Raw genomic sequence first — 27,163 nt, 5'->3', positions numbered from 1 at the left:
ACCCAACTGAGGATCATAGAAATGGAGAGTACAATGGAAGACGGCATGTAGCCATGCACCACGCAACATGATGCACATCACCCAGGCTGCCGGCTTCAGAAGAGAAAGTAGAGTGGCTTTAAGACTCTAGAGAAAACTTTCTGCAAGCGGCAACATGATTTGGACTGAGTGGGGAAAGCAGGATTCTAGGCTTGCAAGCTGCTTCCGGAGGGCCTCATGAGAGTCACTCTGGCTCCTCGGACCTGTGCTGCCCCTTCTATACCACGAGCATTTGGGCTAGACTGGTGATTCCCGAGTTGGGTTGGAGGAGAGCAGGTGGAACATATGAGACACTGGGAGAGTTTTTTACATTACACCAAATGTTTGGAGACCAAAGGACCCCGGAGACACATCCTAGGCTGACACAGGGGCTTCCTGAAACTCCTCTCAGGCCCAAACTAAACCAGACTTTGAGAGCAACTAGGGTTTGCTTGAGCAGAGAGGAAGTAAGGAGCCAAGCACAGAAGGAGGTGCTGGGGAAGGGCAGGGATCAGGGAGAAACAGTCCTGTCCTGGCAACTGTGCACGCACACGCGTGCATGTGTGTTCAGCACCAAGGACAGCACCCCCATTTTGGTGGGAAAGTTAATGATGGACCCCCAATATTTTAATCCCCTGACAAGAGAAGGGCCTTTGAGGCAGGAGAATGGCAGAGCAGAGACCAGCAGAGAGAGCCACCTGGGCAGCACCAGAGCTGAGTTCAAGAGCAGGAAAGGCCATTCTTTTCACTCTGGAACTTGCCTGTCTGTCTGTCCATTCTGTCCCTTTCCGCTCTACCCCCATTGTCTTCAAATTAAGACTCAAAGGCTAGGAGAGGTAGGAAATAATATGGCCAAGTAGATTTCTCCTAAGCCAACCCTTTCTGCCTACTCTTTCTCGGCTAATTAAGTTCGTGCTTTAGGATTTAAATGGCCGTGTTATTTGAACCTGTCCGGGACTGGGCCACACCAGAGCCCGCTTCTGGCTGGCTCCCTCTCCAGCATCTGCTGAAATAATGGGGGCCCATTCAACTGTCCCCAGTTCCCCACCATGCTCCATGCCCCTGTGCAGAGAAGGGATCCTGCCCTTCAAGTCTCCTCACTAGGAGGCCTTCTTGGAATGCCTGAGTCCCCAGGGATGTCTTCCTTCCTGCCAGCACCAGACTCAGAACCACAGAAGGTCAGGGAGGAAAGGGCTGAGAGGAATTGGAATTCTGCAGAGGTGGCCCCAGAGCAATGAGGTGGATGGAGTGGGGGAGAAAGCAGATGGGCTCCTGCCCCCTGCCTCACCAGTTCTGCTCCTTTTGGTTTTCAGTATGGGATTTCCTTGAAAATTTTTGATCAGACAACAGGTTCTGTACTTTAAAAAAATTAACTTTTAGATAATTGTAGATTCATATCTAGTTGTAAGAAAAAATACAGAAAGATCCTGTGTACCTTTTACCCAGTTTCCCCCCATGGGGAAACTCATAAAAGTATAGTTCAATATCACATTCAGGATATTAACGTTGATACAGTCAAGATGCAGAATGTTTCCATCAGCTGGGGATCCATAAGGATCCCTCCTGCTGCTCTTTGGTACCCACACCCACTTCATCCTGCCACTCCTTCTCTAATCCCTGGGAACCACTAACATGTTCCCCAATTCTATCATCTTGTCATTTCAAGAATGTTACGTAAGTGGAATCATAGCGTATGTAACTTTTGAAGATTGGTTTTATTCACTCAGCATAATTCCCTGGAGATCCATCCAGGTTGTTGCACGTGTCAGTAGTTGATTCCTTTTTATTGCTGAGTGCCACAGGTTGTTTAACCATTCACCTGTTGAAGGACATCTGGGTTGTTTCCATTTTGGGGCTATTATGAATAAAGCTGCTATAAACATTTGAGGACAGGTTTTTGCGTGAACATAAGTTTTCATTTCTCTGGGATAAACATCCAGGAGTGCAATTGCTGAATCATATGGTATGTACAGGTTTAGTTTTTTAAGAAACTGCCAAACTGTTTTCCAGAATGGCTATACCACTTTACATCCCCACCAGCCATGTAGGAGTGATCTGGTTTCTCTGCATCTTCACCAGCATTTGGTGTTATCACTTTTTTTTTTTTTTTAATTTTAGCCATTCACATAGGTGTGTAGAGATATCTCATTATGGCTTTAATCTGCATTTCCCTAATGGCTAATAATGTTGGACATCTTTTTGTGTGCTTATTTGCCATCTGTATATTCTCTTCAGTGAAAAATGTCTCTTCATGTATTTTGTCCATTTTCTAATTGGATTGTTTTTTTTTAATGCTGAGTTTTAAGAGTTCTTTATATATTATAGATACTAGTCCTTTGTCAGATATATGTTTTGCAAAATCTTCTCCCTCTCTGTAATGTTTCTCTTCATCCTCTACACATGGTTTTTTCCAGAGCAAAAGCTTTTAATTTTGATGAGGTCCAATTTTGCATCTCAGTGTTGACATCTATTGATTGTTTTTTTCATTCAGTTTGAAATCTTCCCAGTTCTTGGAATGATAAATGGTTGTTTTTTTAAGGAAGATTGGTCCTGAGCTAACATGTGTTGCCAATCTTCCTCTTTTTTTCCTTTTCTCCCCAAAGCCCCAATAGATAGTTGTATGTCACAGTTGTACATCCTTTTAGTTGCTCTATGTGGGATGCTTCCTCAGCATGGCTTGATGAGCAGTGAGTAGGCCTGCACCCAGGATCCGAACCAACGAACCCCAGGTCACCGAAGCGGAACACACAAACTTAACTGCTGTGCCACCGGGCCAGCCCGACAAATGATTTTTGATTGCAATCAAGACACTTTCCTGTTATGTTATGAGACTCTGAATCTCAGTTAAATCTTCTGTTTTAATTGGCTTTTGGTGCTACCACTCTGGGAGGGGAGGGAGGGGGCATAGCCCCACTACTGCCAGTGGAGGTAGAAGTCCAGGGGTGCACTTGTTGTTATGGTTCAGTGAAGGTGGGATTCCAGGTCCCCACTGGTCCCCACTGCCATGAGGGTGGCCTCATTACCACCGGGCAGCAGTGGAAGTCCCAACTCTCTATTAGGCCTCGTCTGACACTATCCCAGCTGGGAGGGGAGGGGCACCCCAACACTGCTGAGTAGGGGTGGAAGTCCAGGCCTCTTGCATGGTCTCCAGTGACACCATGGGGGTAGGTAGGGGGCCTTCTTACAAGGCAGCAGGGATGAAAGTCAAAGCTTCCTACTTGACCTTCTCTGACACACCCTGGTGGGGGTTTGGGGTGCCTCGTTACAGCCCAGGGTGGGTGGAAGTCTAGATTCCCTCTGGGTCTTTGCTGGTCGGAGTGGGAGTGGGGCCACAGTTTTCTCTGTGCTGTTTGGCTGGGGCAGAGCAGGTATCGTCTAAAAGTTTTCTATCTTGTTAGGCTGCCCTTTTCCTGCACTTCTGCTTAGAAAGAGCAGGCTTTCATTGGGACTTTCTAAATCTGTGTCCATCGGCATTTCCTGGTTACCCGTTTCTTCAGCTCCAAGTCTGGAATATAGGAGGCAAAAAGAAAACCCAGGGAAGTCACCCCTGTGTCATTGCTCAGGTCCCAAGGGCCCTAGCTGGTCTGACATCTCTCCACCTTTCAGATCTTCTTATATTTGTTTTATGTGGAACGTCCAGGGTTTTAGTTGTACCTAGCAGGAAGAATATAGAAAAGAACATCTACTCCATCTTCCCCAAAACAGAAATATAGGTCTGTATTTTTAGGAAATTTTGAGGGCCTTAACTCTAGTTCATCTCCTCATTTTTCAGAGGGGAAACTGAGGCTGCAGCGAGAGATGCATTTCACCCATGATCGAATAGTAAGTCAAAGGTACAGAAGCTAAGACTCGTGTCTCCTCGCTCCCAGTTCAATGCCGTTTCCATGACAGCATGGCGCCTCCTCCCCGCTGCCTGTGAGTCTGACCTCCTCTGCCGAATGCAAGCTCCCCTGCAGAAGCCAGCCCCACTCCTCCCTGGGCTCACGCGGGCTGCTCTGGACTGTCGCTTTTCCACTTGAGAAAGTCTCATTTGTCTAAGCAGACTCTAGGTGCTCCGAGGGCAGAGACCAGGCCACACGGCTCATACCGTTTACAGCAGATGCTCAACGCGTCCTTGCTGATTGTTCTCCCTATAAAAGTCAACCGCCAATATTGTTCGGTAAGTGTTGCATCCTGGTTCCTCCAGGTGAGCGGGAGCCAGAAAGCACCTGGAAGACAGTGATAGGTGACATCTTCTGGAGAAGAGAGGCTCATGTGCTGAGAGCAGCAGAGGTGACACTATCAGATCATGCCAGCTGGACTGTGTTCAGTTCTAGGAGGCTTATTAAGAGGAATTATAGTCCATACTGATAGTGCTTCCAAGTGGGTAACCCCGGATGGGATAGGACCTAAGAACCATCGTATCATGTTCCAGACTTCTCAGCACTGTGGTTCAGAAGCCTGTCCTCCCCACTCTACCCTCTACGTGGACAGAGTCCGTGCCCATCTCTTTCACCATCCCGATTCCTAGTTCCTAGCACAGTGCCTGGCACACACATGGCCCTCAATGATGGCTTGTTGATTGGATCAATGGATGAAAGAACAAGTAAATAAACAACTGAATGAGCTAAGATGACAAAGGGAAACAGCTGTAGGAATGAGGATATTTGGCTTCAAAAGCAGACTTGCCACGGTGGACGGTGGACGCTGGGGGAGAGACCAAATAGCCATGGGCAAAAGGAGTAAAACTAAAACCATCAGCTGGAGTTAGGAGAAGGGGATTTGGGGCTGAATCAAAGAAAGAATTGTTGTCAATGTTAGGAGCTGCCTAACAATGCTCTGTGATGCTTTTTGAGGCAGTGAGCTCCCCATTTCTGGAAATGTCCAGTAGCTCAATAGCCACACGAGGGGGTTTCTGCACTGCAGGGTGGGAGGTTGGATTAGGTGTCCTCTGAGCTGTTTGTCATCTTGAAAGCCCATGATTTAGGGTTCACTGGAGACCTCCTTAGCTCTGGATTGGATGTGGGGAGAAAGAGGTCAGCCCAGCCTCTGGTGACCTTCTACTAGAGGTGCGGCATTTGACAGTCATTCTAGCCAGTCACTAAATAGTTCTGGTTTTCCCCATTCCAGGCACATAACAGGGTTATACTTTTTAGTGTTCTTATGGTTGGGTGGGGCCATGTGATCAGTTCCAGGTAACAAGCTAAGAGTGGAAGAAGTGATGTGTGTTACATCTAGGTTGGAGCGTTGAATTGACAATGCAAGACCCTCCAGTGCTCTTTTCCCTCTGATGTCTGGTTAAAATAGCAACCACTCTATCAAGCTGGGTCCTGAATGGGCTTGTTTAAAGTTACTGAGATGCAGGGCTGTTTGTTACTGAAGCATTATCTAGACTATCCTGACTGATACAAGGGGACAGACTTTACCTGTATGGAAAACCAGAGAAAATGTAAGATATACAAGGTACACAAACAGGGGTGGGGTCGGACAGTAGTTCCAGCATCTCAGTGGAGCACACAGTCCCCTCCGCATTCAGCACCTCATCTCCCACCACTTTAGGAACACCCAACACTAACCATCCACTCTAGCTGTGCTTTCTCCCATTGCCCTAAGATCCCAATGTTATGCTCAACTTGAGCCTTTGCTAATACCGTTCTCTCTTCATCCTCTTCTCTCTTCCCTTCCATCTGGCCAAATATCCTACCCATTCCTGAAGGCACAGATCAAGTCTCACATCCTGCAAGACACCTCCCCACCCGCACAGACCAACATGACCACTCTTTGGTATGAGTGCAGCATCTGTGACCAGGACGTCTCTTTGGGGGACTTAATGTGTGTGCCTTCAGCCTGTTTCATGTTAACTAGCCTCTACTCCACAAACAGGTAGGGATCCGGAAGGCTCCAGCTCATGCGTCTGCCATGCTCACAGCAGGTGCTTAATAAATGCTGACTAAACAAAGAACCACCCCATGACATATACATGATATTTCTTAAATACCCATAGAAGCTGATTAAAAATCTAGGTACTTGTACTAAGATATTATTCATACTAATGAGTTTTTAAATTGGCACCGAATCAAATATTATAATTACTGGAGGGCAGCAAGATGACTGGCAGAAAACTCTTTCTACCCTTTTCTGTGGCCAGAGGTAAGCAGTGTATCTGAGGCTCACCTCTGCGTACCACCTGTCATCCCCGGGTCAGAGTCAGTGTTGGCCCCCAGGATGTACCTCGTCTGCAGGTTGGCACAGGTACCAGAGTGGGTGGGGGCACAGTGGAGAAATCAGGAAAACCCAGACCTGCTGCAGCTCTCAGCAGCTGGTTGGATCCAGTTGGTCATTTCATGGAGACATAGAATGTAAACAATGAAGGAGATGTCCAGAGAGGCTCAGAGAAGTCTGTGCAGCCCAGTGGCTCATTTTGCAGAAGAGGCATTGCGTGCCACACGTGGGTCAACATCTGGTTGTCCTGACCCTTGGGACAAGGCTCTTTCACTCTCTCCTGATGCCTCGATTTGCTACCGGGCATCATGATGGAACAGGGGAGTGCCCTTCTCTCATCATTCCAGGGAGTGTGGATCACACGCTGTCAGCCAAGACTTAAAGACATTATTTCTGACACACCCCCACCTTTTCCAGGGCTTCGCATGAACCCGCCTGATAAGGAGGTGTGTTCATTGGGTTTCCAGCAAAGATTTCATCACCTTGCTCAACAACCAACACTGCAGGCCAACAAGTCTTTCAGTCAGGAAGTCCTTCTCAAGGTCTAATCAGAGGCCCTGGTGCTGTTGTGCACATTAATTTCCTTTCCCTGGCATTTCTGTGCAGATGGAGAAGAGCTGCTCGCTCCTGATCCCATACAACTTTTCTATGCCTTCAGCTTTCTTCCCTGAACGCCAATTCCCATGTCAGCACCTTGAAATGTTTTCTAAATGCACTGGATTGCACTCTCTCATTTCAGGTACTTTCCTGTAAATCACCTCCACGCATTTCCCCCAATACAACGAAAAGGCAGAAACTGTATTCCAACCTCCTAACTAAATGACTAGGTGATGGACAAGCTCTCTTGGAAAGAGGCTGCCAGGATGCCAAATAACCCCTATTGCTGGCACCTGGACAGGCATCTTCAGGACTATGTGTAGTCCGTTTTTTGTTCTGGACATCTCATGGGACTCAACCTACCCTGGGTTACCCCTACTTTAAGCCTCTAAAAGGGGTCAGAGAAGGCAAGCCTTTTCTTTTTTACATTAGTTGAAATAACAAATAATTGCAGTGCCATCCCAAATGGCGCCTGCCCCTGGGCCCCTCACTCAGAGCATGGTCTGTGAGCCACCACACAGAGCTTCCTGGGCAGAATGTTGGACCTTAGCATCCTCCTGCTGGCCCCCCTTTCCTGGGTGCATGTGGCCAAGGTGGGGCAGGCAGGCGGAGTGCCAGAGCAGCCAGTCACCCCAGTCTCAATTTAGCCTCAGTTCCCCATGAACCTAATTCTCCCCCACGGGTGAATGTGGGCAGTAGAGCTGCCCCATCATCCCAGGATAATCGGCACTAGACGCTAGAGACGGTGCCCCCGCTGTGCGAGGCCTTAGGCCAAGAGGTGGAGGGGTTCAGGGAGTATAACACAGGGTCCCTGACCAAGCACTGGCAGTCTAGTGGTAGGGACAAAAGACCTCCATAGAAGGATACCTACCACAGCGAAGGAAGGTGAAAGGTCAAATTGGGGGGTGGGGGGTAAGCAAGAGACCTGGGTTCAAGTCTCAGCTCTGTCAGGCCATTACACCTCCGTGGACCCCAGTTTCCTCATCTGCAAATGGAATGAAGACACCAGAAGGACCCTCAGAGGCCATCAAGTCTCCTGGTTTTTATACGAGCAAGCAGAGGATGAAGAGAATTGCCACTAAGTTTGTGGCAGAGCAAAATGAAGAACCTGGGTCTCCTCCCCACCCGCCTGCCAGGGATCTTATTATGGCCTCCTACTTAAGAGACAAATACACACACACACACAAACATCTTATAACGGGAGAGAACTATCCAGGGCGGCCGTCTCCCCGCACCATGGTGTAGCAAAGCCCTCCAGCCTAAGGAAGATCTAGAACTGAGGCCACCGACCATCTTCCCTCAGGACAGAATAGAAAGAGTTAGTTGAATCAGCACTGTGGGACCCAAGTCGGACAGAAGCAAGTGGGCCCAGGCAATGTGCTAATGCAGCTGCATTGAAATTGGGAGCAAGTTATTGCCGTGAAGGCTCCCTCATGTCTCTGGACAGGCGCAGTGTGAGGCGGAGCTGGGGGCTGGGGATAAATGGGTTTTTCAGCCTCTAATCCCACTGTCTCCCACAGGCAGGGATGAGGTATCAGCAAGAACAGCTGGACAGACAGAGGACGCACAGGGGCCTGGGGGTCACCAGGACAGCTCTCGAAGAGCAGCTACCTCCTTCCCTCCTGGCCACGTGACCCACACGGAGCTCCCTCAGGGTCTCACAGGCCAGCAGCGGGGAGAGAAGCAGCGGGCTCCAGCCTGGTCCCAGGACAGCTGGTTGGCCGGGGGGGAAATGGACGGGTCTCTGACACCTCATCCCCTGTCTGCCCCTCTGGGTCCTCTGCAAATCTGGAGCAGAAGTGATCTGTGAAGTGTCCCACCAGCACCAAAATCCTAGGAGTAGCGTTGTTTGTAGGATCCACCAACGTTGATGGGTGAACCTCCAGATCATTCATTTTACTGCTGTATAATATTCCACTATAAGGATATATCACATATCACTTATCCATTCTCCTCTCAATCGACACTTGGTCGTTTCCAGATGTTTGTTATTATAAATAATGCAGCTACTGAAAAGACATCTCACGAGTCTACATGTTCCAGGGAGCTTCACTGTTGGTTGAGGGTTCAGGGAGAATTTTCCAGAGGGCAGACTGCACCCTCTCCTCTCCCATTTCCTGCTCTCTCCATATCCCCACCTCTCAGGAGAGCCATGGGCCAGCCCAGGAACCCAGACAGACAAGACACATGACAGCCTCAGATGGAGCACAGAGCTGGTTCCCTACCTGCTGTAGGGGGGCTCGCCCTCGCGAGAAGGAACAGCTGCTGTCCAGCTGCTCACTGCAGTCTGCTGTCCACTGCAGGGGAGAAAGGAGTGGTCAGTGATGGCAGGACACACGGGCTCATCCTCACTCTGCGCAGGCCCCCCGCCCCCGGCATAGCCCTGCCCTTCTGCAGCAGAGCCAGTATAAAATCCTGCTCGGCCATTTGCAACAGCAAATCCTTCCCCCAGCAGGTCCCAGTTGGCATCTCCAGATTCCACATGGAGGTGACCCTTTGGTGTATGGTCGAGGAAGGCAAACTCATTTCCCTTCACCTAGCCCACCAAAGTGATGAGGATCCAGCTACATTCCAGAGTCAACCAGACGCAGCACAGGGTCATTGTAAGTTTCAAACAACCAGCACCACGTTTGACCGCCTGACCGTGTTTCAGCCGCACTAGCCGTCCACAGTGTCAAGGCTGGAGCTGGAGGTGAGGCAAGCATGTGTGGATCATCCTGTATACCCAGCTCCAAAAGACAATAGACCTGTGGACTGACAGGACAGCCTGGCACTGGGGAAGAGCCCCAGACTAGTCATCAGAAGCCTGGCTCAAGCCCAAACCCACCACTCAGCCCCTGAGAGCTCAGAGGCCTAGCGTGCCCCGAAGTGTGGTCTGACAATCCCCTGTGTGACAGTCCCCAAAGCCTGCCACATGGAGATCCTTGGGCCCCACCTTCCAGCCACTGAATCAGGCTTTCTGAGGGTAGGGCCTGAGCTTCCGCATTTGGACAAGCGCCCCATGTGATGCACCAGAAGTCTGGGAGCTACTGGAATCCACGTGATCTCCCAGGCTTCATTTCATTACTTGTAAAATGGGGACTGCAAGGCTGGGTGACTCTGCAAGGTTGACATGAGGACCTTTGCAAACTATAAAAACACCGTAAAGATATGAAGTAGTAGTACAGGTCAGCTCTTCCTCTGTAAGGCGCTATGCTATCTAGCCATGTGGTGGTGTTTTATTATTGGGTTAAACGTTAGCTAGCCTCTGGGCTAATGTTGAACATTGACCTTGACCTACAGTCTGTGTGATACAGGAAAAGCAGAGGAGCCCAGTCTCTTTCTGTTTGACACACTTGGTCAAAACTTGGGTGAGTGTGGATGGCCCAAGGCCAGTGCAGTCCAGTTTTATAAAACCTTGGCTGGACACGCCCTCCTGACTGTGGGTTAAGGGCGTGATCTTTGTATAGGAAAGACTTTTTATGACAATGCTGATGACACAGGCCGGTGCAAGCGTGCTCTAGAGCAGCACTGTCCAACTGAAATAAAATGAGAGCCACAGACCTAATTTTTTTTTTTTTTTTTTTTTGTGAGGAGATCAGCCCTGAGCTAACATCCGCCAATCCTCCTCTTTTTTTGCTGAGGAAGACGGCCCTGGGCTAACATCTGTGCCTATCTTCCTCCACTTTATATGGGAGACGCCGCCACAGCATGGCTTACCAAGCAGTGCGTCGGTGCGCGCCCGGGATCCGAACCAGCGAACCCCGGGCCGCCGCAGCGGAGCGCGCGCACTTAACCGCTTGTGCCACCGGGCCGGCCCCCCACAGACCTAATTTTAAATGATCTAGTAGCCAGATTTAAAGAAGCAAAAAGAAAAGGGTCAAGTTAAATTTAATAATACATTTTGTTTTTCTCAATATATCCAAATATTAGTATTTCAACAGGTAATTAATATAAAAATTGTGAATGAGATATTTTACATTCTTCTTTCCATACTAAGTTTGTGAAATCCACAATAGAGCACATTTCAAGTGCTGGAGAGCCACATGTGGCTAGTGGCTACCATATTGGACAGCACAGCTCAAGCGAATCGGCAAAGGCAAGGTACCAGTCCCAGGCAAGCATGCCCTCAGATAGACTGCTTGCCCATCCCTGCTCTGTATCGCAGAGGGGCTGACCCCTGCAGACTGTGATTCCCAGGCTCCTGCATCAGCTGGCTTCCAGCTGGGTTCAGCCAATGGGAGACAAGAAGGGAGAAGCCAGGGCGTATCTTCCCCCTCCCCTCTATGCCTCAGGTGGCATTACCAGCAGGGACTGGGTCTCCTTCATGACTCCAGCCCTACCAGATAGGCCTTCTGTGCATGACACTGACCCCTGGGCTCTGGCAACACCATCTCCTCCCTTTGTGCCTCAGGCCTAGAGGTGGTAATGGCTTCCTGCAATTGTTGATCTCAGGGTTGTTTAGATTCTCAACTCTTTTATCTGTGGGTAACCAACTCCCCGGATTAAATTTCCCCGTCTGGATATTTGCAGTCTTAAAGCATCTCCTCCAAGCTATTTATTAATTATAAGAGGAAAAAAATGGAAAATGAAAAATCCATCAGTCACCACCTTAGCCAAGTGATGGGGGATAATATCACCTGTAATAAAACACATCAACATCACGGACTCCCCAATATGATGCCCAGCGAAGGGCACGTCACTTCTGAGGTGTTCTTCCCCAAAAGCACAACCTCAATCTAATTATGAGAAAACATTCGGCAACCCAAATTGATGAACTTTCTGCAAAATAAGTGACCAGTACTGTTCAAAAGTGTCAAGGTATGGGGGCCGGCCCGGTGGCGTAGTGGTTAAGTGTGCGCGCTGCGGCAGCCCGGGGTTCAGATCCCAGGCGCGCACAGATGCACTGCTTGTCAAGCCAGGCTATGGTGGCACCCCACATAAAGTGGAGGAAGATGGGCACGGATGTTAGCCCAGAGCCAATCTTCCTCAGCAAAAAAGAGGAGGATTGGTGTGGATGTTAGCTCAGGGCTGATCTTTCTCACACACACACACAAAATGTCAAGGTCATGGAAGACAAGAAAAGACCAAGAATGTGACAGATTGGAAGAGAATAAGGAGACATGACAATTAGATGCAAATTTGGATCTTGGAACAGAAAAAAGACATTAGTGGAAAAACTGGTGAAATCTGAATAAAGTCTCATTGTACCAATGTTAACAACTTAGTTCTGATATTTGCAGTATGGTTATGTAAGATGTTCATATTAAGAGAAGCTGGGTGACACGTATATGAGAACACTCTGTACTATTTTTGCACCCATGCTATAAGTCTAAAATAATTTCAGAATAAAATGTAGTACATATATGTATGTATGCATACGTATTTTTTGAATAATATATACATATGTATATACATGTGTGTGTATATGTGCATGTGTATATATATTTATATATAAAATGTTTAAACTACTGTAAAAACAATCCCTCTGCTCTATATACTTGGAGTGGTTTCTCCTTTCCTGGTTGGAGCCTGCTGTCAGGGTGAGGGTCGGCCAAGGCACGTAGTGACTACTGGCTGGGGAGAAGATTAGATCATGCATTCCTCATCCCATCCTAGGACAGCCTTACAGAGAAAGGCTTTCCCGGTTCAGGGCGTCCCAGGACACTTCAACCCCAGATGCATAGTGCTGATGTGACAACCCACAGAATGGTGACCCGAGGGTGGGAGACTCCATGGTCCCTGGCAGGGTGGGGCTGGGGAACCACGATGGCTCCTCCTGACAAGCATGCACAGAGAGGAGGCCAGGCTTCTTTCACAGCCACATACAACCTCACCCCCTTGGTTAAGCTTTCCAAGAGCAGTTTCAAGCTCCGACGAGACTGTTCTGCTTTGTCAAAGTCACCCTTAACTTTACATCAGCCAACTAGAAGCGGTTTCCTGAGTGCCTTTGGTGTGGGACCTGCAACAAGCTTCTCCTTTCACAGGAGAGGTGAGACGTCCAATAACAGGAATGTAAGGAGAGGTGGAGGGCGAGGCTGAGAAGGAAGAGTGTGCTCTGGGCAGGCGTGGTTAGGGAAAGAAAATGGGCCAGCCTGGATTCCTGGAGAAGACGGGGTCGGAAGCCTTCTGTTAGGGGAGGGGTGTCATCAAAGCTGTGCTAGGGGAGGCTGAACTGATGGCAGCGGGTGTGTGGGGAAGAGCAGGTCGGGAGGCTGGAACTGACGAAGTGGATCTGAGAGCATGGTACAGACAAGCAGTGAGTGAGGGGCTTATCTGCACGAGGGAAAGCAAGCAAGATGGTCAAGTCCGCAGAAACCCACCCCAGAGACCCAGCCAGGGCTGGATACTGCATGGCCCACGGGGTAAAGTTGTTGGAGGAGGGACTGTGGTCCAACTGTGTACAGCTTTCCTGACGCCAGAGGGAGGAATTAAGTGTGAATCACTGCACTTATGTCACTGGGCTTGCACTCACACATGAATCCCACCGCCAACCCCCCAGCCAAGCAGCAGCTCCAGGGACCTCTTCTCCCTGCTGCTGCCTGAAGCACGCCACGGGGACGAGTGCTTCTTCCCTGGTCCTAAAGCCCCCTGGGAGCTCTCCCTTCCCTGTTCCAAAGCTCCTCCCCTCCCTGCCTCTGCTGGGATTCCGCGCTATAGCGCTATACGCTGTCTTCTTTCTTCTTAGGCTGCAGCCACCATCTCGTGCCTCCCCTTTCCCTTTTCTGAGCCATTGCCTAGAAAAATCTCCAGACACAGACCTTCTTGGAATCTGTCCTTCTGTGTATGAGATGATTCCAGAATGGAGAGAAGAGCTCCACCTCAGGAACACTGTCCTCTGCCTGGCTCCCACGCCGGATTCCCACCCATAGAACATCTCCTTCAAGGTAAACTGGTTTACAGCTAGAAGCAAGCCCTCTGGGGGGTGAAGGCGGCTCCTCTTGAAAAGGTCATTGAACAGAGCGAGGCAGGAAAAATGGGAAATTTTTATACATGCGAACAATGAACATCAAATTCATGGGAGCGGTTTTGGGCCTCCATTATTGTTGTTATAATTTATTTCTTGATTTAAAGAGCTGAAGCAAAGATGGCACAGGGTTAAGACTTAATAAACAGGGAAATACTCAAAATAGGTGTTTGTTCTATTATTCTCTGCTCTTATCAGTCCATTTAAAATATTTCACACTAAAAAAGAATTAGAATCCGTTATCGGCCATTTGCATCCCAGAATGTACAGTATTTCAGGAGCAGACTTGGTGAAGGACAGGGGAAGATGCTGAGCATTGAGAGAGGAAAAGCAAGTGAGGGAGGCCGAAGGGGCTACAGACAAACCGCCCCACTGTTCAATGGTCTCTAAAGTCCCCCCAGGGATGTCCCTTCTTGATATCAAAGGACAGTTGCTCTCTGATGCCCTTCCTGTGCATCACCTCCTGACATCCCATTCCTTTGTCATCTGTCTTTCCCCGGTCTGAAAGCAAGGGCTGGGAGGACAGGGATTGTGGTCCATTCTGTTCATGACTTTGTCTCCAGAGCCTAAACAGGGCCTAATATATAAATGTTAGCTTTAATTATACTTTACTATCTAGCCAACAGTAACCGGCAGAAAAAGAGCGGATTTAAACAACTATACTTTATGCTAAAAACCGCCAAACAGTGTCTAGGAGATCATGCCAAATAAAAAAGCAAGCTAAAAATTATATGTATGCTAGAAGCACAGGTTTGTAAATGGTATATATAAAAAAAAATAATACACAAAAATTACATTCATTTTTGTCATAAAATTATGGTGGACTTCTTTCTCTGTTTTCTGACTCTCTCTGTTTTTCCAATTGTTGCTTTAAAAGTAAATAAAAATTTAACCTATTTTTAAAAAAGTGACTGGTAATCTAGTGAGGGCTCAGCCTCACTAGAAATCAAGAAAATGCAAATTAAAGCGACAAGAGATGATTTGTGCTAATACACTGGTGGTAGTGTGAAAAATGGAACAGTCATTTTGGAGAGCAATTTGTCAATAGCTATGAAAATTAACTCTACTCAGCATCTACCTAAAGAAACACTTGTATATATGCAGGAGGAGGCTTGTCCAACAGTATTCACTGAATATCTTGTATTTCCAGGGGAAAATTTTAAAGTAACCTGAATTCCCATCAACAGGTGAACGGTTAAACCATGGGACATCCATAGGATGGGCTACTGTGCAGCAGACGGACAAGCCAGAAGAATCTTCAGGGCATACAGTTAGGGGAAAGATGCGGGTTATTCCACAACACATTCACTGGCTATGATATATAATTTTGAAATAATGTATTTCTATAAATCATATTATATATATGTGTTGGTAATAGCATTAAAAAAGGGTGTGGAAGTTAACTCACCAATCTGATGGAAGGTAGGGGAAGGTAGTGGAATGAGGCGGTAGCTAAGGGAGATTTTATTGTTAATATTGGAATTCTTGTGAGAATTCATGACAATGTATGCATATAGTACTTGCATAATTAAAAATAAATTACTTTTTAATAAAATGAGTCCCCCATGCTCAACCACCCCCAAAGTTCCCCCTTAAACTCACTTCTTCTGTAAAGCCTTTCATGGGTGGTCCACCATTGAGTGCTTCCTCCTATGAGCAAAGATGGCAGGGGAAAAGGATTCAAAGGGCAGGAGGAAATGAAGGAATGGGATCAAAGTGGGTGAAGGAACAGTGAACAGGGAAGGCAGAATGAAAGAAAAACATGAAAAGAAAGAGAAGGAAAAACACTGTGAGAGAGAAGCATCAAGCCAATCTGAATACCGTCATGTGTTGCTTAAAGATGGGGATACGTTCTGAGAAATGCGTCGTTAGGCAATTTCGTCGTTGTGTGAACATCATAGCGTGTAGTTACACAAAACTAGATGGTACAGCCTACTACACACCGAGGCTGTATGGTACTAATCTTATGGGACCACCATTGTATATGCGGTCCATTGTTGACTGAAACGTCATCATGCAGCCCATGACTGTACTCTTATCCCATTCTTCCTATCTGCACTGTTGCGTCTCTCTTGGTAAGGTTGCTCTGCATTTTAGACAAAACCCAGGACTTCCAAGTGCCTGACAGCATCAAAAAAGACTATAGAAAGTTATCTTTACCCTCACTGGCCCTTCATTTGATCTATTAACAAGAATTTTTGGAAAATATGCCTTCATTAAATGTATCCACTCTTTACAATATCCCTACATTCTATCCTTTCAAGAGAATAGAGCATAAGGCAGCGGGCCATGGAGGTGTGGGGAAGGGAGACAGACATGCCCCACCTGTGGCTGTGGCTGTCAATCTCAGTGGGACATCAGAGTCATATGGGGGCTTATAAGAATGCCAATTCCCAGGCGCCTCTTCATTCAACTGAACTCTGGGGTGGGGCTTGTATATCAACATTTGTCCAAGCTCCCCGAGTGATTCTAATGTGCAGCCAGAGTTGTGAATGCTGCTTTAAATCTTGATGATCATCCATTAAAGCTTCTACTAACATCAGAAGTGTCAAACTTTTCCCTCTTGTGACACCTCAATCTCTTCCACAAGGTTAATGGTCAATGAGATTTGGAGTCCTAATTCTCATTCCATAGGGGAAAAATATCTTAATCACCCAACAGCCTGTTAGTCACAGCGTGTACCCATCAGAGACAAAAGTAGGTGGGGAAGGGTTGGGCACCAGGGCCCAGCTCAGCCAACACCAAGCAGTGTAGTTTGGCCATTTCCCATCTCAGTCTCAGTCTTCTCTCCTGCTGAATAGGGCTATAATTCCCCCTTCTCTTAAGGACAGAGTGAGGTCAACTTTCAGGATGTGCCTTTGGGGACTTGTAATCCATTGGAGAGCAGGCACTCTGGAAATGTGGGGAAGGGTGTATTTTTATTTATTTATTTATTTACTTACTTACTGAGGAAGATTCACCCTAAGCTATCATCTGTGCCAATCTTCCTCTATTTTGTATGTGGGTCCCCACCATGGCGTGGCTTCCAACAGTGGTGTAGGTCCACACCCGGGATCCAAACCTGGGCCACTGAAGCAGAGTGTGCCAAACTTAACCACTAGGCCACGGGGCTGGCCCCCTATTCTTTTCGTAATTGGGGTAATGTTGGTTTACAACATTATATAAATTTCAGGTGTACATCATTGTATTTTTGTATTGTATTTTGGCTTCTGTATAGACTGCATCGTGTTCACCACCAAAAGTCTAGTTGCCATCTCTCATGGTACATATGTGCCTCTTTACTCCTTTCACCCTCCTCCCACCCCCATCCCGTCTGGTAACCACCAATCTGTTCTCTGTAGCTATGTGTTTGCTTGTTTGTTTATCTTCCACCTATGAAATCATATGGTAATTGTCTTTCTCTGTCTGACTTATTTTGCTTAGCATAACACTCTCAAGGCCCATCCACGTTGTTGCAAATGGCAAGATTTCATCTTTTTATGGCTGTGAAGTATTTCATTGTGTGTATATACCACATCTTCTTTATCCATTCATCCAGCAATGGACATTTAAACGTTGCTTCCGTATCTTGGCTATTGTAAATAATACTACAATGAACATAGTGGTGCATATATTGTTTTGAATTAGTGTTTTCGTGTTCCTTGGATAAATATCCAGAAGTGGAATAGCTGGATCATATGGTATTTCTATTTTTAATTTTTTTGAGGAATCTCCTTACTGTTTTCCATAGTGGCTGCACCAATTTACATTCCCACCAGCAGCGTACGAGGGTTCCCTTTTCTCCACATCCTCTCCAACACTTGTTATTTTCCTGTCTTTTTAATAGTAGCCATTCTGACGGGTGTGAGGTGGTATCTCATTGTAATTTTGATTTGCATTTCCCTAATAATTAGTGATGTTGAACATCTTTTCACGTGCCTGTCAGCCATCTTGTATATCTTCTTTGGAAAAATGTCTGTTCACATCCTCTGCCCATTTTTTTGATTGGGTTGTTTTTTGTTGTTGTCATTGAGTTGTATGATTTCTTTATACATTTTGGATATTAACCCCTTATCGGATATATGATTTGCAAATATCTTCTCCCAATTGGTAGGTTGTCTTTTTGTTTTGTTGATGGTTTCCTTTGCCCTGCAGAAGCTTTTTAGTTTGACACAGTTCCATTTGTTTATTTTTTCATTTGTTTCCCTTGCCTGAGGAGACATGGTATTCAAAAAGATACTGCTAAGACTGAAGTCAGAGTGTACTGCCTATGTTTTCTTCTAGGAATTTTATATTTCAAGTCTTTAATCCATTTTGAGTTAATTTTTGTGTGTGGTGTAAGATATTGGTCTACTTTCATTCTTTTGCATGTAGCTGTCCAGTTTTCCTGACACCATTTATTGAAGAGACTTGTGTTTCTCCACTGTATGTTCTTGGCTCCTTTGTCAACAATTAGCTCTCCATAGATGTGTGGATTTATTTCTGTCCTCTCACTGTGGGTGTAATTTTTTTTTTTTGCTGAGGAAGATTTTCCCTGAGCAAACATCTGTTGCCAATCTGCCTCTATTTTGTATGTGAGCCACCGCCACAGCATGGCCACTGATAGACAAGTGGTGTAGGTCTGAGCCTGGGAACTGAACCCGGGCTGCTGAAGAGGAGCATGCCGAACTTAACCACTAGGCCACCAGGGCTGGCCCTGGGTGTAATTTTAAATATTGTATCCCAAAAGTATTGGGAAACTTAGAACATACGTTCTCTTGGTTACCCATCAAAAGAAAAGGAATCCTGTTTGCTCTATCTATCTATAGTTGTTGCTGGGGGTGGGGCAGGGGAGAACACAACTGTACAAGCATCATGAGGCATTTTCTTCCTGAGTGTCACCTGTCATCTCTCGGATCCTAAAAAAATACCTCACCAACTGAAGAGCAACATTCTTCTCCACTCCCTCATGTTTTCTCAAGCCTTCCAAGATTCTTAACAATTTTCCTCTCCCAGAAACATCAAAACACCACCACAGACAGGCAGACGGGGACATTCTCTGGGATTTTTTTGTTTTTGGCTTTCATTTAAAATAGTCATAAGATTAAATAAAAACAAGCAAAAGTGTTTTAGCAAAGATTTCTCATAAAGCTGTGTCAACAGAGATTGTATTTTTTAAAGAAGTGTTATATAGACACATCTAAGCCCGGCCTTGCTTAGAGCTGTCCACAGCTGGCCCCTCCCCTGGAGTCTGTACTCCAGCTGTGTTTGTGGGCAAATATGGGGTGGGTGAGAGGGGTTTGGTGGGAGCAGGGCTGAAATGTCCCTCCTTGGCTAGCAGCACATGGGGTCTGGCCAGGTGTTTGCATTCTTCCAGGGAACTTCAGAGAATGCAGAAATTTTAAGGAATGTATCCAGATGTTACAAGTGGCCAGATTTTTTCACACTCGGCCTCACAACAAACATCTGTTTAAAAGCCCCTCCAGATGTGGACATTGAGCACGGTCAGGCCCCACCTATTCCAGGAGCAGGAGCCGGAAGTGCAGGGCCAGACTGAGGGTACTTCTCTATCTGCTCTATATCCTGAGAGCTCAGCAAGGCACCACAGGGAGGTCAGAGACAGTGGGAGGGCCCCTCTTTCCAAAATCATCTCCCTGATGGCGGCTCTGGGAATAGAAATTCTACCATTCGCAAAGCATTCCTCTGGGGTGAAGCTTTATGGTTTCCTCGGACCCTCCTCCTGTAAGTGCCCATTTCACCTGCAGGGACCTGTGAAGGATGCCCTGCTGGAAGCCACCAGAGTCCACTCAGTAGGGGAGGAGGGCAGCACATGCCAGGCCGGTCCCATGCGCCTGTCTATGGGGCCTGCTGCTGGGGAAGTCAGCTCTAGGATGCTTACAGGAGGCTGCAAGAGTTGATTCACCTAGTTCCTCCCCTTCCTGCCCCAGACAACCCAAAGAGGTCCATTTCCCTCAGAAATCTTCCACTGTAGTCTGACCACCCTCCCCCCTCCACTTCAGGTCAGATATTGTTAACTATACAATAAGAGCAGTTTAAATCAAGAAACAAACTTGTGCAAATAAGTAACACATCACCAGAAAAGCACCCCCCACTGCCTCCTTTGCAGTCATCTGTAGACCCCCAGGTCACCCACCCCCACCTCACTCCCTGCACTCCTCGAAGACTTTTCAATTAGATCATTGCCACCCTCTCCAGCACCTGCTTTTCCTTTCTTGGTGATTTCGATATCCGTGAAGATGGTTCCCATGCCTGGCCCCTCCGTTCACGACCCCTCTCCTCCTGATCCATCCTCTACCCCACGCACTCCCACGCTCATACCCAGCCCTTTCATCGCCAATTTCTGCACTCCCTCCAACCTGGATTTTAAACATCCCACTCTTGGACACGTCTGTCTTTCCAGCTCACTCCTTCTGGTCCCAGGACTCCAACAATTCTCCGATTCCCCAGGACCTCCAATCCACTGACCCACGACCCCTCAGCGTCCACCAGCCACCCCTGGTCCTCACCCCCTCCTTGCCTGGCTCGGTGTTGGGGGACGTCACTGTCATCACTCCCTCCCTCCCTCGCCCTTCTCCCCCTCCACTGTCCTCACCCAGAGAAACCTCAGTCGTGGTCAAATTCACCTTCATAACTCTGCACCTGCACCATCGTGGCTGAAAATAGCTGGAGAAACCCACAGCTTTGTTGTGCAACTTGGTATCATTCTGGATCCATGGCTGCAAGCCTGGCCACTCCCTTCTGTGGTTGTGGGGGAGCTGCTGGGGGCCCGAGCCAAGGTCAGGCCTCTCACCTACTTAAGGGCATTGCTCCGGCAACCCTCCCCTCTGCCCCGGACCATTCCCATCAATGCACAATGTGTTGTTAATGCTCCCGTTTTGACATCACTTCCCCAAATATCACAGGTCTCTCCCCTTTACAGTGAAACTCCTGTTATACAGAGAGGATCTGCATTATCCTCCAGTCCGTCTCCTTGACGTTGGCCCCCACCACAGGACTGTGGATTGGACCCTAGTCAGGGTCACCAATAGCACCCCCACGGCTCAGACAGGTTATTCTCAGTCCTGTCTTCCCGGCCTGCAGCAGCAGTCAACGCAGTCAATCCACACCCCCACTTCCTTGAAACACATCCTTCCCAGGCTCCCAGCACCACTCTCGCTGGTTTCCTTCTGTGTCACTGCCAACCCCCTCCTGGTCCCTGCCAACACCCCTGCTTTCTAAATGCTGGCAGACCCCAGGGCTCAGCCCTTGCCCATCTTGTCTACATGACCCGCTTTCTCGCTGATTCATCTCCTCTGGCTCTCCCTCTTTCTCTCTGCTCCAGCCACACTGGCCGCCTTGCTGCACTGGGAATAACTCTTCCAGCTTGGGCCTTTGCACGTGCTGTTCCTTCTGCCCGGAACGCTCCTCCCCCAGATATCTGCAGGCTCTCCCCTTCACCTCCTTCCGGAACATCTTCCCCGACATCCTCTTTAAAATTTCAAACCCCTCCTGACCCTCTTCACTCCCCATTCCATTTTCTTGCTTTATTTTTCTCCACAGCAATTATCACCCACCACTAGAATGTAAGTTTCATGAGGGCAGAGATTCCGTTTGTCTTGCTCAGTCCTGGATACCCAGCCCTAGAACAACACCAGGCACACGAGAAGTGCCTAACACACACTTGTACAGTGAATACTGGACAAATTATAGGTTTACACTAATTGTGATTTTAGAACCTCAAGGACACAGGAAAGCATCACATATATTCCCATTTCTCTCTCAGGGCTGATTTTCTCTTCCCTATCCCCCAATGGGATGAGGAGTGGGACCACCATGGTTCAGAATCTCCCGGGTTGGCTCCTGGCCCTGAGTTCCAGGAAAACCACAAGTTCATTACGGTTTTCTAAAAAGCTGGAGGGTCTGGATCTTCTGCCCACCCAGACAGTGAGCCAGCCAGTTGCATTTGGCTTTTCTCCAAAGCAGGGCACCCAAGTGGCTCCCCTCTACTTGTCAGAGGAGTCCCGACTTGAGGTGGGGCAACAAGTAAAAGAGGTGGACACCTGGGACCAGACTCTGAACAGAAGACCCCATGTCTCCTTGTGAAGGCAACACCCTGCTTCTCCATAGCTTCTGAGCCTCTTATTGACTTTGAACCTCTAACATTCTTGAGGCAGCAGGATAACCCCCATTTGCTGGATAAAAAAACCAAGCCTCAGAGAGGTTGAGAGTTTGCCCAAGGTCACACAGGCAGCTAGAAGTAAACCTGGAGCAACTCTTGAGCAAATATCTACTGAGAATTTACCAAGTTAGGCAAAGAGGCATGAGATACGGTCACTGCCCTTAATGGTTCACACTCTACTCGGGAGAACTCATGGCTTACAAATCTTGGCCCACGGTCTTTCAGCTAAGTCCACCTCCTACTCAAGCCCAGGGCTGACACAGACTAATGCAGGAGGGGGCAGGACCAACCTGAGACTCTGGTCAGAACGCCTCCTGCCCCTGACTAGCTCTGGCCCACAGAGCCCTGACTGTCTGAGAGTTTGGCTGCTAACAATTGCCTATATTTTAAGTCAGAGAAAATATTCAAGTTACAGCCTTTTGATTTTATACATTTTGGATAAACTACAATCACCAGATCTCTTCTAGAACATAAGCTTGTCGAGGACAGGGAACAGTGCCTAGCATACAGTAAGTGCTCAATAAATGTGTGTCACATGAATTGCGAGTCTGGCTGGGCCCCAGCAGCCCAATGGGTTAGGAAGGAGTAGAGGTGGGTCAGAGTGGCTGAGAGTGCACAGCCAGGGGCTTCCTGCCTGGATTCCATGCTCTGCTGGGCGGGACCATCCACACCTTGGCAATCTAGGGCAGGCGACCAGATGCTGCCTAGAATGAGAGCCCCCCTATTACTCCTCTTGGAGTTCTCCAAGGTCACCGTACGTGCCCAGGGCCCTCCCCGAGCCAGCGCTTACCTGAGAGATGTGGGACTGCGTCTTCTCACTCTCCCCGTCGCCCTCCGTCTTGTCAGTCAGCAGCCCCTGCACCTGGTACTCAAGCACGTAGCTGTCGATGAAGCGCTCTAGCTCCTCAATCTCCTGGGAGCGGCTGCTCCCCGCCTCAGAGGAGGCTGATGCTGCCGAGGAGTTCTCCATCCCTCCAGCTCAGGGGCCTGGGTGGGGGCTGTGGAGACAGAGAACAGACGGGCTCTGTGAGACACCACAGGAGGCTGAGACGATGCCCCCACTTGAGAAATACTCCCCGCTCCTGGAAGCATGCTCTCGCTCATCATGGGTCTCCCAACCGCCCTGAGAAGTCGGTGGGTACCGGCTCACCTTTACTGTGAAGAATATGCTGCATTCCCCCTGTGGGGGGAGGGAAACTGAGGCCCAGGGACGGCAGGTCACTTGCCTAACTGGCCAACACAGTAACTTGTGCGATGTTGGACGTTAGTCCATATCTAGACCTTACCACCTGGGAAAAAGCAGAAGATAGACCCAGCCTACCACCCAAGCCCCACCTCCCAAACTGGAGTTAAAATCTACCACAAAGCAGAAGAAAACAGACCACAGGCTTTGCTGTCCCCGACCCAAGCATTAGGATATACGGGGGACCCCCAGACACAAACCCTCTAAGGGGCCTGGGCCCTCCAAGAAAATGCCTCCTTCTAAAGAGACATAGTCTCTTTGGACACCAGACTGTCCCCTAAGTTAGGTGAAGGCTGTAGGCCGTAAGTGATGAACACAATTTTGCAGCCTTGTCATGGTGCGGCTCCTGGGTGGGACACACGCCATGCTCTGTCTGTAGCGACGTGACTGGATTTAATGATAGAACTTGAAAGGCCTGATGGGTTGTCTGGGAGGGCGTGGCCTAGTCATGGACGCTGCCTGGCCACCCTCCACAGGAGCAGGACTCCCTCGTCAATCCTTGGGCCCTCTCTCTGGGACGGCCTGACATAATGTGACCAGCATTCCAGGGAAATCTGCTAAAGTCCAGTGACAAAAGTGCTGTCCTTCCCTGATGGACAGGGTGGACCCAGCTGCTGCAGGGGCCCCAGGCCTCCAGGGACACTTCCACTGCCCACTCCTGTCCCCAAAATCTCCCACCTGACCCACTCAGAAGTGGGGAGAGCTGGAACCTTTCTCACCTCTAGGTCCCTTCCCACGAGGGACCCTCTGCTTCCTCCTGACAGGCTCTAGGCCAATGGGAAGGGGCTTTAAAGCTTGCCTGGTGTCCCCTTCACTGTCTGGAGGTCTGTGCTCTCCAGGGTGCAGCCCACTCAGCTGGAGAAAGCAGAGCCTGCACGTGGTTTCACATCAGAACTCGTAGAATGGTCTTCTACCAAACCATGGTTAGATAGCAGAGAACTGAATAATGTGTGCACAGAGCTCGAAGACAACAAAAGGCTGTGTGTGTCTAAAATGTTACCGTGGATGATAAAAGCAAGGTCCTAGTATGTTTAAAGGAAGATTTGAGTTTCAAAACCTTGGATTACTGAGAACTTTTTTGGAACATAGGTATTCGCCAGTAATCAAGGGTTTGTTGAGCTTTTAACTGTAGTGGATCCAGAACAGGACAAATAATGGCCCACTGGGTTCCAGAAATGCTGCTGAGACCCGGAATGCTGACTCCCCCTGACCCTCACTGTTTTTTTCAGAGGTTGGGGTTGGCGAAGGGAGGAAGAACCGCCCTGGGTGGACACACACTTTCTTCAACTGGTTTCCTGACTTGGTTTTTGGCTTTTGGCTGCTGCAGAGGGCCCAGCCTCCCTTGGACCACAGGCCAGCTGCAGGGGAGCTGTGCCATGCAGTAGGCGGTGTGCTCTGGGCTCTTGAGCTCAGTGGCCTTGGGGCTTGTAGGTGTGTCCACCTATCCCAGAGGGAAGAGTCCGAGGTTTCAGGCCTGTGTGGTGTCCTCATCAGAGTGAGGGCACCCAGGTGTGAAGGCCGGGGTGGCAGCGGGTCTGCAGGGAGTCGGCTCAGATGGGGATAAGCGTGCCTAGTGGTACAGGGCCACAGTTGGGGGTGGGGGTGGGGTTGTCCAATGCCCCTTCCTCCATCTCTCCTTCAAGGCCTACAGCGGCCTTATACCACTCCTACCACCAATACCCACCTTACCCCTCCTGCTGCAATGGCTGCCTGTGCCCCCCTCCAGCCCCCTGGCTACTCTGCTCCTGTGGGCACATACCACATGTGGTAAGCAGAACCCTAAGAGGGTCCTGGGTGTACACCTTCTCCCAGTTATTCAATCGAACACTAACCCAGGTACTCCTGGGAGGGGGATGTGCAAATATAACTAAACTCCAAATCAGTGGACTTGAAGACAGGGAGACTATTCAGGAGGGCCTGATCCAATCACAGGAGGCCCTTAAATCTGGGACTGGGGTGGGGACAGAGATGCAAAGCATGAGAAATACTCATGTGCTGCTGCTGGCTTGAAGAAGGGGGGGCATGTGCAAGGATTGCACTCCCTCTAGGAGTGCAACTCCCTCTAGGAGTTGAGAGCAATCCCTGGTCAATGACCGGCAAGGAAAAGGGCACTTCAGTCCTACAATTGCAATGAAGTAAATTCTGCCAAATATCAATGAGCTTGGGAGCAGATTTTGTCCCCCGGAGGCCCCAGACAAGAACTCAGCCTTGCCAACACCTTGATTTTGGCCTCATGATATACTGAGCAGACTTCTGACTTCCAGAACTGTGAGATAATAAACGGGTATTGTTTTATGCTGCTAGGTTTGTAGTAATTTGTTACGCGGCAACAGAAAACTAACATGCGACACTCTTTCTGCCTCTGTGCTCTGCTCACGCTGTGCCCCGCACCCAGAGGCACTTTCCCCTTCCCCCTACCTACCAAATCTTGAGGTCCTTATACTCATGGAATGTTGCAACAGCACCTGTCAGGCCTTCCAGCCCCTAGCCCAATCCCCTGGTTTAATGGCATCTAGTGGGCAAAGGATTCACCCACCTTTGGCCTTTGGACATGAGTACTGTGACTTCTACTAACAGGAACGGCGAATGTGGACTGGACCCATGTCGTGCGCCAGGCACTCTTCTCAGCACTTGGTATGCCTTCACCCACTTACCACTCACAGCTACTGTGAAATCGGTACAATTATACTACTTAGAAGAGAAAACTGAGGTTCAGAGAGGTTAAGTAACTTGTCCAAGTTTGCACAGCAGAGCTCCAGGTCCGCCTATACCCCACAGCCTCCTCACCCCACCTCCTGGCAGCCTGCTCAGGCCCTCAGGACATCTCCCACTTCTCCAGTCCCCACTGCCGTTCCAATGCCCAGTGAATTCCTCAAGTGCTGTGTGTGTGTCTCTTACTTCCCAACTGGGCTGCCCACTCTAGAGGGCTGGGCCCTAGGCAGGTGGCCGGCCTCAGAGAGATGGGATGATAAGGTTGAAGTCCAGAGAGGGCTGAAAAGGAGCCACCTGCAGGGAAAACCAGTGCCTAATGCCGCGCCCATTATTCCTCGAAGACTTAAGATCTTATCAGGGGCTTCCTGGCTCACTTCACAGGTACAAGCAGAGGACTGGGTTTTGTGGGAACTAGATAGGAGTGTTTCCAGGAGGATGGAGAGCCCAGCTCCGCCTGCAGCAGCTCGGTCTCACTCTGCTGGGCTCTCCCAGGCTCCAGTGGCCTCTCACGGGACCACATCACAGTCCTGAGAGGGAGCCTGGGGGCAGTAATCACCCCAAACCCACACTAGCTCACTGAGGAAAGGGACAGAAAACAGGCATTGCCACCCATTTCCACCCTGCAGAATTTTGGTGCCCAGAGGGAAAAAAAGGACTCTCTTCACTGGTCACTTGTTTTGGACACCTCCTGTGTCCTCACCATGCCCCCTCCTTCTCCAGTGATTCCTGCCCAATCAGATTGATGCGGTGTGGCCTGACAGTGCCTCACCTCACCTGTCCCGAGTGCCTTCTGCCCCAGGCTCCTCTGACACTCGCCAGCAGATCCCCGCAGGGACCCACCTGGCACCTGGTCCCTGCACCCTGGAAGTGTGAGGAGCTAACAGACCAGGACAAACACTCTCTCTGGCCTCAAGTGACAATTGAGGTGCGGACAACACTGCCCTTCAGCAGGTTCCAGTGGATTGAGCCCCAGCTGCCCACAGCGGTGACCAGATCAATAACACCCCTTTGCCTGGCTCTCCCTCCGCCCGTGTCACTCCCCCCAGGACTCCTGCTACTGGGATGACTCCAGGAACTCTGCTTTCCCAGGGGAACCCAGGCTAACACGTCACTTGGACTCACTTGTATGTTCCAGAATGAGTCCCAACTAGGCAGCTGAGAAACTCCACCTTCAGCAGAAGAGCCCAGAGCTTTCTCTCTTTACCAGAGAAGAGGGAGGAGGAGGGAGAGGGGAATAGTGCTGTCCTCATGGTCCACCTCCTCAGCTATCAGGCTGGAAGTGCAGTCAGGCACTTACGCCTCCTTTTTT

General features: G+C 49.0%; 1 protein-coding gene across 1 annotated transcript in view; it reads right to left on the bottom strand.

Annotated features, from left to right (window-relative positions):
* The window catches only part of CTIF (cap binding complex dependent translation initiation factor), a 288,430-nt gene that overhangs the window by 195,435 nt on the left and 65,832 nt on the right, over nucleotides 1-27,163 (bottom strand). Inside the window, exons 2-3 of the mRNA XM_058557072.1 lie at nucleotides 22,690-22,897; nucleotides 9,042-9,113 (exon numbers count right to left, since the gene is read on the bottom strand). Of these exons, the coding sequence (XP_058413055.1) occupies nucleotides 9,042-9,113; nucleotides 22,690-22,869 (252 nt within the window). The 5' untranslated portion in view covers nucleotides 22,870-22,897. The remainder of the gene's footprint in view (nucleotides 1-9,041; nucleotides 9,114-22,689; nucleotides 22,898-27,163) is intronic.

Source organism: Diceros bicornis, chromosome 16 (assembly GCF_020826845.1).
Source record: "Diceros bicornis minor isolate mBicDic1 chromosome 16, mDicBic1.mat.cur, whole genome shotgun sequence".
Taxonomy (NCBI): domain Eukaryota; kingdom Metazoa; phylum Chordata; class Mammalia; order Perissodactyla; family Rhinocerotidae; genus Diceros; species Diceros bicornis.
The sequence above is the reverse complement of the archived record's forward strand: the minus strand, read 5'-3'. Positions and strand labels throughout refer to the sequence as shown.